This window comes from Alosa pseudoharengus, unplaced genomic scaffold, assembly GCF_046254945.1.
Source record: "Alosa pseudoharengus isolate Yale_2024_CS ecotype anadromous, Long Island Sound unplaced genomic scaffold, YU_APseudo_1.1 YU_APseudo_1.1_scf_7, whole genome shotgun sequence".
In the NCBI taxonomy this organism is placed as follows: Eukaryota; Metazoa; Chordata; class Actinopteri; order Clupeiformes; family Clupeidae; genus Alosa; species Alosa pseudoharengus.
Genome location: NW_027468859.1, coordinates 9,235,238 through 9,252,149, shown reverse-complemented (window position 1 = coordinate 9,252,149; position 16,912 = coordinate 9,235,238). Strand labels below are relative to the sequence as shown.

General features: G+C 43.5%; 1 protein-coding gene across 3 annotated transcripts in view; it reads right to left on the bottom strand.

Annotated features, from left to right (window-relative positions):
* LOC143110031 (E3 ubiquitin-protein ligase RNF19B) overlaps positions 1 to 11,063 on the bottom strand; it is a 24,390-nt gene extending 13,327 nt beyond the window's left edge. For 2 of the 3 annotated variants that reach the window (XM_076272858.1, XM_076272860.1), the window contains exons 1-6: positions 10,469 to 11,063; positions 7,081 to 7,368; positions 5,956 to 6,239; positions 4,034 to 4,236; positions 3,659 to 3,806; positions 430 to 592 (exon numbers count right to left, since the gene is read on the bottom strand). In XM_076272858.1, coding sequence (XP_076128973.1) covers positions 430 to 592; positions 3,659 to 3,806; positions 4,034 to 4,236; positions 5,956 to 6,239; positions 7,081 to 7,368; positions 10,469 to 10,624 — 1,242 coding nt within the window. In that variant the 5' untranslated portion in view covers positions 10,625 to 11,063. The remainder of the gene's footprint in view (positions 1 to 429; positions 593 to 3,658; positions 3,807 to 4,033; positions 4,237 to 5,955; positions 6,240 to 7,080; positions 7,369 to 10,468) is intronic. The other variant, XM_076272859.1, reaches the window with a different exon arrangement.
* Positions 11,064 to 16,912: the final 5,849 nt, after the last annotated feature.

Here is a 16,912-nt window from a genome sequence, read left to right as displayed (position 1 = left end):
AAGGAAAACACTCTGATAACCAGAGCACCTGCAAGAATGAATGCTTTGGTATGCACACCCATCTACAGACACCTGCAGGCGCGCCTGCTGAAAACACCTACTAAATAATGAGGAAAAGCACATTTTGTTAATCCTTAAGTAATGTTGAAAACATACTAAATTGTGATGAATTAAGTGTTTGTTAATGCTTAACTAATACTTAACAAATGCTAAATTGTGTACCCTTATTGTAAAGTGTTACTGTATCATTATTCAGTATTTTGTCTTATTCTGACGTAAGTCATAATGATTTAATCCCGAGTTGCTCTGGAGACTGGCCCTTGTAAGAATTGACGCATGTAAGCAGTTTTGGATAAGAGCGCCAGCCAAATGAACACGTTAGTAACCAAGACAACAGATAAAAGGTGTGTGTATGCTGGGAGTGCCCACCCTTCGGCCCATGAAGATGGGGATGCCCACGATGATGACGGGGATGGCGATGCCGGCAATGAGCGAGATGACCACCGGCGCGCCCAGCAGCATGCCCACCTGCCACAGAACTTTCCGGGTCTGTGACCACGGCTTCTTCCCCCAGAACGTGCAGCCCGAGGGACTGGGGGAGCAAAAAGGAGGAGGAGGAGGAGGAGGAGGTGGAGGGGGAGGAGGGAACGGAAGAGAAAGGGAACGAAAAATAAGAAAAGGCTGCAAACTCAAATAAGAATAAGAAAAAAAGTAAACATATATGACAAATCACTCAGCAAACAACGGCCATAATCTCTGTGATGTAGTCATTGCAGGGCTCCCTTTAAAAAGAGATTTAGGACTGACCTGGTAAAATATATAAAATATAAAAAGATAATAAAATGATAATGTACTGTATGTCAAACCTCTCCAACAAACAAATACCATCATCTGTGTAATGTAGCATGAGCCTTGCTGAAAAGGCATAAGGCATTAAGCATACTTACTAAAATATTATTTTTACTATATTATCACCAAATTATATAAAAGAAAATATACAATCATAACAAAACACCACATATGTACATGTGAGTGTACTAAGAAAAGTCCAATAATTGAATAATGTACTATCAATTTGAAAAGTAATCCTGCAGCTTTGGTGCACTTTATAATGGCAAAGTGCACTTAAACATTTAGATTGCTTGCCTTCTCCACTTGCTAAGATTACTCTCAATGACATTACACACAGTTTCTGTGTGTGTAACCTTTGTGTCTCAGGTCATTGACCCTGCAGTGCAGTCTCACACACAGCCTGACCTCTCTGTCACTCACACAAACGTACGTGCGCACACACACACACACACACACACACACACACACACACACACACACACACACACACTGCAGGCATCACCCTCCCCTGGAGCATAGATTTCATGAACACGTCGACGATAAAAAAGTTTGGCTCTGCGACCGATCGCTGCCACATCGATTGCTACCTCCCTGAGCATGATCTCATCCTTAGTTAGCCCCCAGTCCAACCCCCTTTATGAATTATGACCCTCTGCAGTTGCCGTCATTTTGACTCTGAAGTCTGAACCGACTGGCACAGTCAAACTCCAGGGGGTTTGAATGGGGGTGGGGGTGGAGGGGTTGGGTGGTGTTACTGTTCTGAGCACTGCGACAGAGATGACGTTAGGATAACAGGGAGGCTGCACTTAGAGGGAGGAGGAGGGAAAAACGGAGGAGAGACAGACTGTCCAGAGAGGGGTCGGACATCGACTCCAACAAGGACAGGACAGCGGCGACAGTCTGGGACAGTCTGAGTCCCAACACCATGAAGAATATAAAACAAGCCAGAACCATAATCTGTGACCTACGGCCTGACTACACCAAGCACACAACTGAAGCATTCCATTCACAATGCGTACGCTGTAACTATTAGCTTACACTTTAATCAATGGAACTGACTACAGCAGACATTATAGCAGTGTGCAAATTCGCCTTCAAAACTATTTTTACAGTCCGCGGCCGCTTCGGTGTCCTCTGGCTGTTAGTCACAAAATCATGAAAAATATAAAACAAGAAAGAACCATAATCTGTGACTTAGACAAATGGTGCTCAATCACAAATATGTATTTATGTTAATGCCAATAATCACAAATACACACTCAAACGCAACCAGATGTTTCAGATCTAGACACATGTTCAAGGTCAGACAGTCTTTCAAAACAGCAGCTATGTATCAGTTCCAGAGCAAACTAGTATGATTTGTCTTGAAAAAGCATTTTCTCTCTCTCTCTCTCTCTCTCTCTCTCACACGCACACACAAACATTCACTCACTCACTCACACACACACACACACACACACACACACACACACACACACCCACACACACACACACACACACACACAGGGCAGCACTTTCCATTGTGCGAAAAAAGCCAACCAGAGGGGGGAGATGTGTTCCTTAAACTCAGCTAATCTGCTCTTGGCAAATGAAAGGGGCTCGGATTGCCTACGCATGGAAATATGAAGAGAGGTTTGGCTGATTAATCGATCAGAGTCTGCACTGACCGCCATCCAGGACTGGAAAAATCGAAGATGACCTCAAATTTAAACACAGTAATAGTTCATCAGCTCAGAACAAAACTTCAGCTACGGTCTTTGACAATAGAATAATATCTGCTAACATCAACATTGTGTGTTGCCTGATCACGTGTCCTTGACTGTGTATGAAAACATACATCTTTGCTGAACCCACATACAGAGATCACACACACACACACACACACACACACACACACACACACACATACACACACACACACACACACACACACACACATACACACACACACACACACACACACACCACTGCAGAGCATCCAGTGGCACCTTTACACTCAATGTATGATGGATGTGTCTTTCTGATGTGAAAAACACCATGACTGACTGTCAAGTGACAGCAGGGGACAAAATGACATGCACTGATCCAGAGCTAAGATGATGGTATAAATATTAAAGACACTGTTTCTCTTCACTGCATCAGAATTATTCCACAAGGAAACTTGTCTGAGAAGTCTTTTGCCTGTGGAATATTACAGCTAGTTGCCAACATGGCGCAAAGCTAGAGAAAGAGTGCTCTAAAGGTGTGTGACATGACTATATAAATAACAAAGGTCTGTATCACACATAATTCTCTGTCTGTATCCATTTTTAATGTTGAGCATGAATGGGGCTTAACGGTGCAGTCAGGGATTTTACGCGTTTTCAAGCCAACATTTTTTGTCGCATTCAGCAATCATCTCCTCACGACCGCTACCTGCCCATTCCATGAGTACACTGTAAAAAGGTCCCGGTCTCTCTAGGCAGCCCAGGCTCAGAAAACTGGAAACAAACAAAGTGGGGGCAGCCTGCCCCCAAACAAAAACAAAACCATGCGTGGAATTTCTTTGGGAATACCTCTTTGGTGTGTTTCGTTTGGTCCTTGATTAACATATAATGTTTTTTGCACAAAAGCATCTGCTAATGAATGTAAACACAAACAAACGCGACTTTTTGCGAAATCCCTGACTGCACCTTTAAGACACGTGTACGCTTCATCATTGTGAGGTTGAACTAAGTAAGTCTTCTTGTAGGTGCAGTAGGAGTGTGTAACTAACACAATCTTCCTGTAGGTACAGCATGTGTGTCTGTTAGAGGCTCCAGCGCACCTGAGGTAGTGCACATCGGTGATCTCCTGCATACAGAGCCAGCAGAACTGACAGGCACACACAGTGCAGTTCATGCGGTTACAGCTGCCGTCGTTGGTCTTCATGATGTAGGCGCCGCACCGAGGACAGGCCTTAATCTCCTCTGCATCTGGGGAAAAGAGAATCAGCTCGTTTAGAATCACAAGAGTTCCTTCTGCCCATCCTATATGCTAAAAACCAGACTCAATACATAAATGCAATAAATGACTTGACCATGCTCTAACTCCACCACAACTCATTGTGTTTCATAGGGACTCTAGACTGCTACACAAATGGTAATGGGTACTGTTAAGTACATGCATACACACACACAGACACACACAGGGGGTGCCATACCGCCGCCTTGCTCCTCATTGAAGACGTAGAGCGTGGAGGCCTCGGCGCCCGTGGTATAGCGGGCACGTTGGCGCCGGGCCTGGTCACAGGTCTGGTCAGGGTGCCACAGCTGGCGGCAGTGGTAGCAGAACTCCGTATCGCACCCCTCACGCCCACAACTCAGCTTGGGACATTCGGCACAACCGTAGGCAATCACTGCGTAGCTATACACAATACAAGCATACACATTAGATATAAATACACAAACATACAATATACATATCGTACACATATAAACATACACACAAACTGCTACTAACATATAACCACACAACAGATAAACTTTTAGCCATATTTAATCAACCATATTAATCAATCAGTGCAAATTTCATTCTTAAAATTTGAAATCCGTTTTGACAATACAGCCAAACTGCAAAACAACAAAACAAACTGCACAAAAACTTAATGACACGTTCTATTGTAGTAACAGTGATCTTGCTTATAATCATTGTCCCAGAGAAACAAAATGGCGCATTGATCTCTTTGAGGCATTGCAGTCTACAAAAAACTCCCAAGCAGAAGGCTTTCCCCTTGATAACTAAACCCGAGTCTCCTACCACGTGACGTGAGACACCCGAGCCCCCGCTGTGTCGTCGGAGAACAGAGAACCCCCCCCCCCCCCCCCAAGCCACCACCCCATCTCCCCATTCCCATCCGAGGCCCCTCTCCGGTTACAGGGCTGGCAACCCAAAGCAGCGCTCTAGGCAGAGCACATGCATAATGCAACACAGTGGAGCACAGTGAGCTTTAGCACACACACTCGCACACGGCCCTAGTGTGAGAGAATAATGTGGCCTCCGCGTATCACACGTAGCGGAAAACTCGGTTCAAGTGGTACACTTTTCATCACGTAGCCCTCTCTTAAGCCCCCATTTACTCAGAACCACTAAGTACAGCATAGCACACTAATCATCAGGTTAGTAGTGGCCTATTGGGTCAGTTACAGCATGTCAGTGTTTATATAATCCTGAATGAGGATACTTCTTCAAACCCCAAGCCTGTGTTTCTGTAATTACATTATTACACATAAGTACCAGTATGCTGTCATTGTTTGTAACTCACTATAATGTCCTTAACAATGTGTTTTCACCATTACAGGGACTTCTGAGCAATAAAGAGTGTCTATACTGTAAGTGTATCATGCTACAGCTCTCCAGTGAGACGCTAAGGTTTTACAACATTGTGATGGTCTTGGGGTTTTGTTTTAAATGGATGTTATGTGTTGGTGTTGAGTTGGATTTTAGCTGACTGTATTGTTTTGGTGTTTTCACTGGACAGTTAAGGGAGGCTGCTCTCATTTTCGTTCCCTCCAGAGTGCGTCGTGCTGAAGAACACCGCAGGGACCACACACATGAAAGTAATCTCTACAGGACGCCCTCACATGTGCTTGGCTGCCGATGCTGTTTTGGGATGCTGTTTGTGACTGTTGCCCCGTAATGGTGTTTATTAGTGGAATGATTACGCATGAAGGATTTCTTATTTTTCACACCATGCACACACGTGATGCATGCTCTTACTTAATCTCACTGGTACTTAATCATCTCAGGAGGACGATTTATCCTTAATGCAATGTTCTGTTGCTTGTAATCTACCTCTATCTTGCTTGTTTAAGTCCTATTTTTTGTATCACCCAACATTGACAATAATAATAAATAATAATAATTATAATAAACAATAAATCCTTATAGGGATAAAGGGAATGGAAGAAGAAGAAGTAGAAGAAGAAGAAGAAGAAGAAGAAGCAGAAGAAGAAGAAGAAGAAGAAGAAGAAGAAGAAGAAGAAGAAATAAGATGCTTTGGATGAAAGCACTGGGTGAATAACACAAGTCAGTTGGCACATCCGCTTTCGTCACATTGCATTTCCTCGACAACGGTCAGCTGACCTGCAGTCCGGCGCAGGGCACCAGCGCGTGTCCGGGTCCGCTGCCAAGAAGCGACGCAGCTGGTACTCCTCGAAGCGCTCGAGCAAAGAGCTGTCGTCCAGGATGGCGCGCACGTCGGGCAGTGCCAGGGCCTCGGGGCACTGCGGGCACGCGATGCCCACACGGCTCTCGGAGATCTCGATGCGCAGGTACTGGCGGAGGCAGTCGGCACAGGCGCGGTGCGGGCATGACGAGAGGCGGGGGAAGTGATCGCGCGGTTGGCTAAGCAGGCACAGAGGACACTCCTTCAGGTGTGGGGGGCACAAAACAATGTGTTCAGTTACTAATCAACTCACTGATTCCTGACAGAAACAATTCAACTCACCTGCTCATGCTGAGAATGTGATTTATTATTTTATTATTATTTATGACTGATACAATATCAACTAACTACAAAGGAATTATAGCTTTTGTAACCCCTTTTTTCTGGAAATCTGCTGAAATAGTGTACACTTTCCCACTAATATTTCTGGCATAATTCAATTCAAATTTGAAAAAAAGATGACATTTATTAACATGTAATGCATGTTGGCTTAGCAAATGCAGTGTTTCCCATACATTGACTTATTTGTGGCGGCCCACCACAATATCAACATTTACCACCACACAATGATTTTCCATGTTGTACTATTTAAATTGGATTGAATTCTTTCATTGTAGAGCTATGTGCACCTTTGCACAGCCTCTCCTTGTCTCTCTGTCTCTCAACGAACCTACATGCCTGTTTAAAGAAAACATTAACAATCCTGTAAGGCATAGTAGACAACTGGCTAAATTGTGCTTAAATCTGGTTAGCATCAAAACCACGCTGCGCTGCGCTAATTTCTTAAAAACTGTTGCATTTAAGGTAATTCTGCAAACCTACTGTACCACCACAAATAGAATTCAATTCAGTGGGAATACAAAATTATATTTACTGTATATATTTTTATTTTATATATATCATAGATATACATAGATATATATTTACTTATGTAACCACAGAACTTCTACAGGCATTACATTAATCATGATACATACAAAGTCAATGAAATATCATGGTAACATTGAGTCGGTTGGTGGGTGTCTGGCAGCTCACAGGCCTACCTCCAGGTGCTCCATCTGCAGCTGGTCCTGGCTGGACAGCGAGAGTGTCAGCATCCCCGTGGAGCCAGAGCCACTGCCACAGTCGGCCGAAGCCCCAGACGATGACGCCGCTGCCCCTGTCACGGCCACTGGGACAGTGAGGCCCTTGCCGTGGTCTCCCGGGCAGCACATCTCCATAGCGGCAGAGGCCACCGCCCCGCCCCTGCCTCCTCCTCCTCCTCCCTCTCCACAACCATCCACACCACTGCCAGTCATCTCCCCCTGGCTCTCTGCTGCAGCGTTCTGGTCCTGAGAGAAAGACAGAGAGAGAGAGAGAGACAGACAGAGAGAAAGAGAGACAGAGAGAGAAGAAAGAGAGATATGTCAAGATGGATATATTTTATTTATTATAGATTAAATAGATGCTTATGTTTATGGCAGACATCAAAATAATACAAGGAGAACAAGAAGAAGAAAAGAAATACAAAAAAAAAGAAATAAAAGTCTGCATATCACAATAACTACAAATCTAACAGCAAGAATAAAAACACATTCATTATTTTGATATAAGACCACATCGATTATCACACAGACTGCCTATACCCCAAATAGGCCCATTTTAAGACTTACCCCAGCGTGACAGAGTGAAGGTTAATTTGTCATAGTCGTGTCGAGCTTTCCCCTCACTTCACTTAACTTTCCACTACGCTTAAACAATGCCACAATCACCACAGCGTGTTCCCATAGAGGTTTCAACTTAACAACACGGCTCCCTATAACTCGGTCAGATTCCACACTAATTCTACTGCTTTTGGTGGACTCCTCGGTGGCAACCGACAATTTCCAGAACTATCTTTCTCACTCCCTCAACCACTGCTGTGTACCCAGAAGCCGTGTTGGGCCGACATAATTGCTGCTTTGCCAATGACAGAGGCTTGCCAACGGGCTGTATACTAGGCAACACACAAACTCACTGTTTTCCACCTCAAAGCCCAAAGACTCAATTAGAACAGGAAAATTATGACCCCGGCCAGTAACACAGATATCAAGATCCCACCTTTTCCACTGGGATACCAACAGTGTGCATGTGTGTGTGTGTGTCTCTGTGTGTGTGTGAGTATGTTTGTGTGTATGTGTACACATATATGTGTTGCTGTCCATATTTGTGTGTGTGTGTGTTTGTGTACATACTGTATGTGCATCACAGTGCATGTGTGTGTGTGCATACATGTGTGTTACTGTCTGTGTGTGTGTGTGCTTGCATGTTTAATACTCTATGCTCAAGTGTTTATGAGCAGGGGGGGTGGGAGGGGGGGCTGCACCAAACCACTCTGTTTCTTGGCAACCGAAATGAGTAGATCCTTAAAATAAACAAACTAATTAAATACAGACTCACAAAGGCTGAGGGGTGACAGTGGAGAGAGAAGACGTCCAATCTGTTCATGTCCCACTCAACGACCAACTGTTGCTATATTACCCACACTGCTTCTTGCTCCCTTGCTGGCAACTCAACTGCCAAATGTTAGTGTTGTTACTCAGCCCTGTCAAAAACCGCCCGTCTGTTCAGACAGTGTACACATACGCATTGCATTTACTCACGTTTTTAAAATATTATTTATTGCCATTTCAATGTTACTACATCAGTCCTCATTATTTACTTTTAGAAACTGTATGACTAATGTTACTTTGCATGTGTGTGTGTGTGTGTGTGTATGTGTGTTGTTTCTTTCTATTGATTTGTTTAGTAATGTTGGTAAGGTTCTAGAGGCTTTATTTAAGGTTTTATGCAAATGAAGTTAGTGCACTCTGGGCCAGATATACGTATATTTGCGAACGTAGCGTTATCAGCGTCATGGACAAACCGCAGATTGGGAATGCTGTCAGACCCAAGTTTCCTTCGTATTTATCAAACTAGTGTAAACTGCGCCTTTCTCTGCCTTTCTCCGCCCATAAACGCAATTTACGAACGTCCACAACTGAATGGCAGAGCCTATACAAGCGCAGTTGAATGAAGTTAACTGATGACAACATTAAAAAGAATCAAACGTTTAGCGATCATGAAATTATACCATACATGATATGATGTCAACAAGCAGGGAGATAATAAAGATCAGTAGTTTTACTCAAAGTACTGTAACGTCGGTGTCTTTTGGACTGAGTGCTAGCCTCCCAGAATGCAATGTGTGTGAATGCTGGTTTTTGTAATGTCAGTTTTAGTTAGTGTAATTGCGTTTTCCTTGTCATGTATGTGTTAGCTTGTGTAGTCTTTCTTTAGGTTTTACAGTGATGGCCAAAAGTATTGGCACCCATGCTAAAGTTGACTGAAAAGAGGAATATAAAATCATCTTTTGGAAATTGATCTTAATGCCTTAAGTGAAAAATGAGGAAATATCTAACCTTTAAGGACACCAATTTTCTTAGTGAATGAATAATGTATCATAAATAAATAAATGTTCTTCCTTAAAATACAGGGGTCATAAGTATTCCCACCCCTATGTTAAATTCCCATAGAGACAGGCCAGTTTTAAAGGCCAGTTATTTTATGGATCCAGAATACTGTGCATCCTGATAAAGTTACCTTGGCCTTTGGAATTAAAATAGCCCCACATCATCACATACCCTTCACCATACATAGAGATTGGCATGGGTGTTATTTCAGTTAGCCTATTAGCTGGTTTGATTTGCATTGAGCTCAATGAGCATCACGTAGGCTATGGAAAATTGGTCAAATCTAGCAAGTAGGAAAGTTTAAGTGAATGACGTGAAAGTGAAAGTAAGACATTCAAAAGGCCAACGAAAGTTAAGGTTGCTTTTGATAGTACAAATACTTACAAAACTGGTGCTCTAAATAGCGATTCTGTTATCTTTGAAAGGTTCTCTTATTGACGCATTGAACTGCAATTTGGATTAACACCTGCTTTTACAAGGCGGAAGTATTTAGGCGCAGAATAGACGTGCGCTTTCAGGAGCAGTCTTTGTACATACCGCGGAATACATAAGTAAGCGCTCTTTACTCTTCCCCTCCCATCTTTTTACGCTAAACTCCCACTTTCCCCTGGATCCTCCAATGAATGCATATGCATGACACGAAAAACGCAATTAGCCATGTTCAGCTCCCGCGACAGGCAGTTTGCGCTTTTACATCATTGCGGCCTGTTTGTACATACCTCGCAATGATTTTACATGCACGTTGCGAAACAAATACGCCTGAAGTGGGCGCAAACGTGTTAGAACATCTGGCCCTCTGTGTACATACTATAAGCATGTGGATTCGTTCTGTATTGAACTTATGACCTTGTGTTGCTGGCACCATACTCAGTGAGGATGCATACATAGAATACAAAAATACGAAGGATCTTAGAGAAATGTGAGCAGAAGTGAGTGTTGCTCAGGTGACCCCCAGGCTCACCTGCTCTGCTGGTTCCTGCTCATTGGGCGTTAGCGTGATAGCCACCTCCTGGCTCACTGCTCCTGAGGGCTTTTCGATCCTGGGGTCGGATTTGGGCTTGCGGCTGAAGAAGCTGAGGAAGCTGAGGGGCTGCGACTGCTGCTTGGGTCTCTTCATGGTCGCACGCCGCCAAACAGTCCAGCCAGCCAAACAGTCATGCAGTCAGCAGGTCAGGACAAGGCCTGTGGTGGTGTGTGTGTGTGTTTGTGTTTGTTTGTGTGTGTGTGTGTGTGTGTGTGTGTGTGTGTGTGTGTGTGTGTATGTGTGTGTGTGTGTTTGATTTCAATGTATTTCGGCTCACGGCTTGCAGAGTAGGCAAGGAGAGACAGGCCTTGTGGTGGAGTAAGATGGACGTCTGTGAGATAAGCGTTTCCAGTGAGAGGGCATGTTGGACAAGGATGCAAGCCAACAAAGAAATTAACAAAAAGCAAAAAATAAATAAAAGATCCTCTCTCTTTCTCTCTGTCGTTTTTATCGCTGTCCGCTTCTCAGATGTCCAAGGTCGACAGAGCGCTGATCCTCATGACGAGCTCACTTCCTGTCCCCGAAGCCCCGTCACCCTGGTGATAAATCACACGTTGTAAAAAACGAGAAGAAGAAAATGAGAGTAAGAGAGAATGAGAGCCCAAATTTATGAGACAGTGAGAGTGAGACACATGAGACACTAATACTGGTTAAGTCAGCAATTTTCATTTATCAGATTTATTACGAGGCAATTTGATTTTGTCACGTGTGGTTCTCTTTTCACCAACCCATACTGAGAAGTCGACGCTTTTACCCAGTATAGGAAACTTACAATACTTACAGTAGAACTGCACCTATTCATTACTGAAAAACATCACAGAAATAACAGACGAATAGAAGAAAAACAGAGAAACCTCCAAATATCTCTCATTCCCACCTCTGAGAAATCATTCAATATATAATGAAATGTAATAGCAGCCTCAATACAAGACGCTGCTGAATTGCTTAACCATTTTAGCCCAAGAAAAAGTATGTGTGAACACTTTAGAATTACCTGATTTCCTGCATTAATTGGTCATAAACACAATATGCTGAAGCTAATAACAAAATAAATTATCATCTTTCATGTCTTTATTGAAAAGATCCATAAAACATGAATAGTGCTAGTGGAAAAAAGTTAGCGAACCCTTGGAATTAATTAATGGTCAAACGTCCCTGGCAGGGATAAGCACAAACAAGTGCTCCTGGTAAGTGTGAATCAGATCTGCACAAAATTCAGAAAGTGTTTTAGTCCATTCTTCCTTCAGCTCAGCCATATTCTTAGGATATCTGGTGTGAGGTGTGAATGGCTTTGTTGAGTTAATCTCCATTGGGTCTATCAAGGTCTAGACTCTGGGCCACTCCAAAAGGTAATTTTTTAAAAGTAAATCTGTGTAGATTTCGTTCTATGTTTAGGGTACTTGTCCTGCTGCATTACTCAACGTTTACTGAGCTTTAGCTGCTAGAGAGCCTCCCTGCCATTATCCTGTTGGAATATTGATAAGGAATTAATTTTTCCCCTTGGTGATGGCACGTTGTCCAGTCCCTAAATCATGTACCGGTACTTCCCTACTGTAACTCAACTTCAGCGTTGAGATGTTTTTATGGTGCACTTTTGGGGCCATACAGTGCTGTGTGTTCTGTCTAAACAATTCAATCTGTTTCATCAGTGCACAAACCATTCCATGTCAAGGTGCTCTTTGGCAAATGTCCAGCACACAGTAATGTTTTTTAGAGAGCAATGCTTCCACTGCTATGGACACCCTCCCTGTTTTACCTATAGTAAACTCATGACCAGAGGCATTAGCCAGTTTCAATGACTCACAATAGCACTAAATCATCTCCTGGTACAACAATTTGTTGACCAGTAGGCTGATGAATAAGCCTGGAAGCCAGCCCGAATTTAACCCTAACCACAAAATTTGAGGTCGGGAAATTCAGTCTGGACTTGTAATCTTCTTCCTCTAATTAGGCCTAGTTTTTGTTGAAGCCATTATACTTGGGGTTCATTTCAACAGTGCAATATTGTGCCTGTTATCAGCAAAAACAGATTCTGTTTGGTCGTTATTATAATTCAAGGGAAGACCGAACAGTATTTTAAGCAACATTTACATCTTAACGCAGGTAATTCCAAAGGGTTCACTTAGTTTTCCTTGCCACTGTAGCTGACCCATGACGTGTGTATGTATGTGTGTGTGTGTGTGTGTGTGTGTAGCCTCATGATCGATGCTGCCATCTCTCTGTCCTATCGCTCGCCCCCAGGAGGCTAGCTTATCTCCCTCTGTACTTACAGTACGCATCCGGCGCGGATCTCACAGAGAGGAATTTCTTCCATTGTAAACTCAGAGCGTCCCGAGCAAATCAAGCACGGTGCCTACACTAATGCCGAGCTTATTTATAGCGCACATCGCCCACACACACATACACACACATACACACACACACACACAAGTGTGACACATATGCTGAGACACACACAAAAGTGTACACATATACAATGTCAAACAAACATGTATAAACACACACTCTCTTTCTTTCACACACCCTCTTTCTCACACAACATAACACACACACAGAGACACACAGAGAGAGAGAGAAAGAGAGAGAGAGAGAGAGAGAGAGAGAGAGTCCCAGATTAAACCCAGTAACCAGAACAGAAAACAGAAGTGTGATAAGAATGTTAACATAATTGTCCTGAAATGTGTAGATTCTGAACAAAGTGGCTCACATCAACTGGCACAGTTGTAATACAAACTCCGAATTACACTCCCATGTCAATCACATTTAGAGTTGATTAAACCAAATCAGTTCCTGAAGTGCTGTTATGTCTATATCTGGGGAACTTCAAAATAACACGAATCTCCAGATAGTTCAGGTTTCATCCAGAGAAGCTAACACTAACACAGCATTTCTGCTAATAATGGGAGGCTGCTAGTGTGTGAATGGGGACATTCTGCAGCGCTAGAGCGGCATGGTCTGATAAGTAGAAAGAAAAACACCAAACACAGCCTACGGTCCCAACAACAACATAGACACAACTCTGGCAGACCTTCATACCCCGCCCCGCTCTTTGCCTCATGGGTCTGAGCAATACCACAAAAAATAAAGAAAAGTGCAAAACTAAGAGAGAGATCTAGAGGAAAATGAATTACAGAGCCGCTCTGTCTCTTTCAAGTGGTGAGAGATCTGTCTTTCCCACAAATCTCCCAGCAAATGATTCACTGGCCCATGGACATCAAACCATCTGCCAATCAAACATATACATTCCATGCCTTGCTCTACCGCGGGATACAAAGCATGGTTCTACTAGAGGGGAATCTAGTCCAATCTGGTTTCTCCATTTAATGGGAAGGAGGGATGCAGACAGACAGCGGAGGTATGGTGGGGGATGGATGGAGGGAGAGGTCTGCTGTTGTTAACGTCCTCCTGATGCGAGGGCTGAGCTCTGGGGAGTCTTCTCTAGCCTTTGGGCAGCAGACTCTTCTAAGGGAGAGCCACTGCTTCAGGAAGCTCTCTAATGGCCTCTCATTACGGGATTGATTTGTGGAGGCACATACGAATGTGTCTCTGTGTGTGTGTGTGTGTGTGTGTGTGTGTGTGTATGCGCGCATGTGTGTGTGTGTGTGTGTATGCGCGCATGTGTGTGTGTGTGTGTGTGTGTGTGTGTGTGTGTGTGTTTGTGTGTGTACGTGTGTACGTGTGTATAAGAAAGTGTGTGGGTGGTTGTGTGTCGGTGGTGGTGTCTGTCTGCGTTTAATCTGAGGAGTCTTAGTGTGTTTGACCTTGCATGAAGTCTTTCTCCTCACTTTAGTCCTATGGCCACATTTTAGGTGACACACCATCATCTCCTTGAGGAACAAATAATCTATTTAAATGGTTTGACTAATTTCACATGAGAGACAGAGGGAGAAAATATTCTTGAAAAGTAACCTCCGCAGTTTGTTTTATACCTCAGAAAACAGCTAACAATCATCTGAAAAAAGAGCTATAACCCCAGTTTACTTCCTGTATCAGATATGTATTCTCACCCCTGCTAAATAACTTTATCAGAGCAGGGCAATGCCTCAACATAGTCATTCATGTTAAACTATGAAGAACACAGACAGAGCAGAAATTCCTCCATCAAAAATTTGAGTTTGCTTGCTAATATGAGAGAATCTATCATGTGTTTATCTTCAGCAAGGTAAACCAGTGAAGTAGTTATTATTAATGCCTTATTCCAATCCACGCCTTGAAAGGTCAGGGCCACTCCATAAAGTCCTCAACCTCTCTCCTCAACTTCCAGCTTCCATCTAATGGATAGCTGAGAGAAGTGTGTGAAATTAAGCCGACAGAGTACAGCAGGCTATTATGAACAGCTTCAGGTCACTCCCTCACTGAGCGTCACTGGATAGCATCACATTAAGATGAGGCAGATATCAAGGCGTGACTGCTGCATGAGGAGCCATTGGTTTTTATAGCACTGGAGAATGAGATCATCGCTAGATGGGGGTGGAGATGGGGATGGGGGGGTAGGAGGAGAGGGGGGGCGGCAGGGGAGAAAGCCTGGTGAAGAATCAATGGCAACAAGACTCCTTTGGGATCATGGCTGCTCTGTAACTGGCATGGCTATTATTCCCTACAAACACTCTTTAGACTTTTTAGACAAACCTTCAGAGCAGGGGCAGCACCTCTGTGTTGACTGAATGGATGAATGAATGACTGAATGACTAAATGACTGACTGAATGAAAGAATGAAAGAATGAATGAACGAATGAATGAACGAATGAATGAATGAATGAATGAATGTGACCAAGCAGAACAACTGGTTGCATAGCTGTGGGGATTAAGGCAATATGTTTGAGTTGGCTGAGCAACAGAGATCAGCTTCCACTGTCTTATGTTCAGCCATTGTACCAGTGCATTCAGGCCCCTCAGTTACATAATCAGCTTGGCTTCAGACAGTCTCTCATAGTTCCATCTCCTGCGATCGAGCGAACACAGTGCTGCTGCTTGGCCTTGGCCTGTCCTGCCAAAAAAGCACCAAAGCTTCTTATGAGAGCACACGGAGGTGGAGGTAGGAAGGAGCTGTGATCACTCCATTTGAAGCAGAGCAGTTTCACACAACACAGCCATAGTAGTAACTGTTGCTGTTATTGTTGCTAAGTCAGGGCACTTCCCTCTGGTCATGTGACCTCTTTTAAAGAGCCCTCTGGATGCTGAGAGAGAGGTGACCTAAGTACACGTCCATATGGGGATTAGGGAGCAAATTTAGATAGTTGGTCCCACACATGACTTCTGCGTTTGCCTCAGTCAGTGCACAGAGCAGTACGGTCTTAATATAATCTGAGATAAGAGTGAGCATAGGCTACATTTCTTGACAGCATGTCAAGTACCTCACAGACATTCATTCAACATCACATAAAACATTGGTTTGGATTACAATACAACGGCATAGATCAGAGTCTATCCTGTGAAGAAATAAGCATACTCTTATTCTTGTGTCAATAATGCCACGTTGCAAGAGGAAAACAAATTGGTAGCTTGCTGAAAATATGTAGGCACATTCAAGCGACCTTGTCAGTCGAATCTGAAACAAAACATGCTTGGCGTATCAGTACAGCTGTTGGTTTATGAGCTCTGAACTGATTGCTTTCTTAAAATTATTCGGCCAACCACATTCTGCGATTACCTACTGTAGAAGCAGCTTGCAGCCTGCTACAATAGTTGAACATGCCTACCACTCTGTCCTTCACTTCCAGGCTGTTTGGAGTGCGCGAACATATTCTAGCCAAAATACGCATACGACAAGACCCGCAATAGATCGGTTTCTGCAAAGTCCTGCTTAAAAACTACTGAAAAGCTGTTGCTATGCAATCAAAGGAAATTACATGGTCCGTTTTCAGCCCGGCGGCATGTATCTGTGAGGGAGGAGACAAGCAGACCCCATTAAATAAGTCCATCCGGACAGGAGAGCGCCAATGCGGGTTTTGATAGCATATTTGAAACATATGATTGACACACCTAAGTGTCCCCTATACACCCAGGATCTGTTTTAACAATACAAAAAACGCTTAATTTTATCCACCTGCAGTTTTATGGTGCAGCCAAACGGGTCAGCGGATTTGCAAGAATTCGCCTGAAAGCATGTCCACTCTGGAGACAGCAATGAGGCGCTGGGCGATATTCTATACCAGACTCGAACGCGTAGAAATGAGAGTGTACTTGGGCTTATACCAATAGCCTACATATTTAGGCTACTTTGAAAAACACCCTACCAGTGCACACCAATTTAAATAATTAATCATATGGTCTGGCCAGGGTATCATACACTGCAGGGAGTGGCAAGTTTATCATGTATTCCATCACTCCTCTGTATAAATCTATAACTGTAAAGATTTTCGGCATATTTTATACAATAAC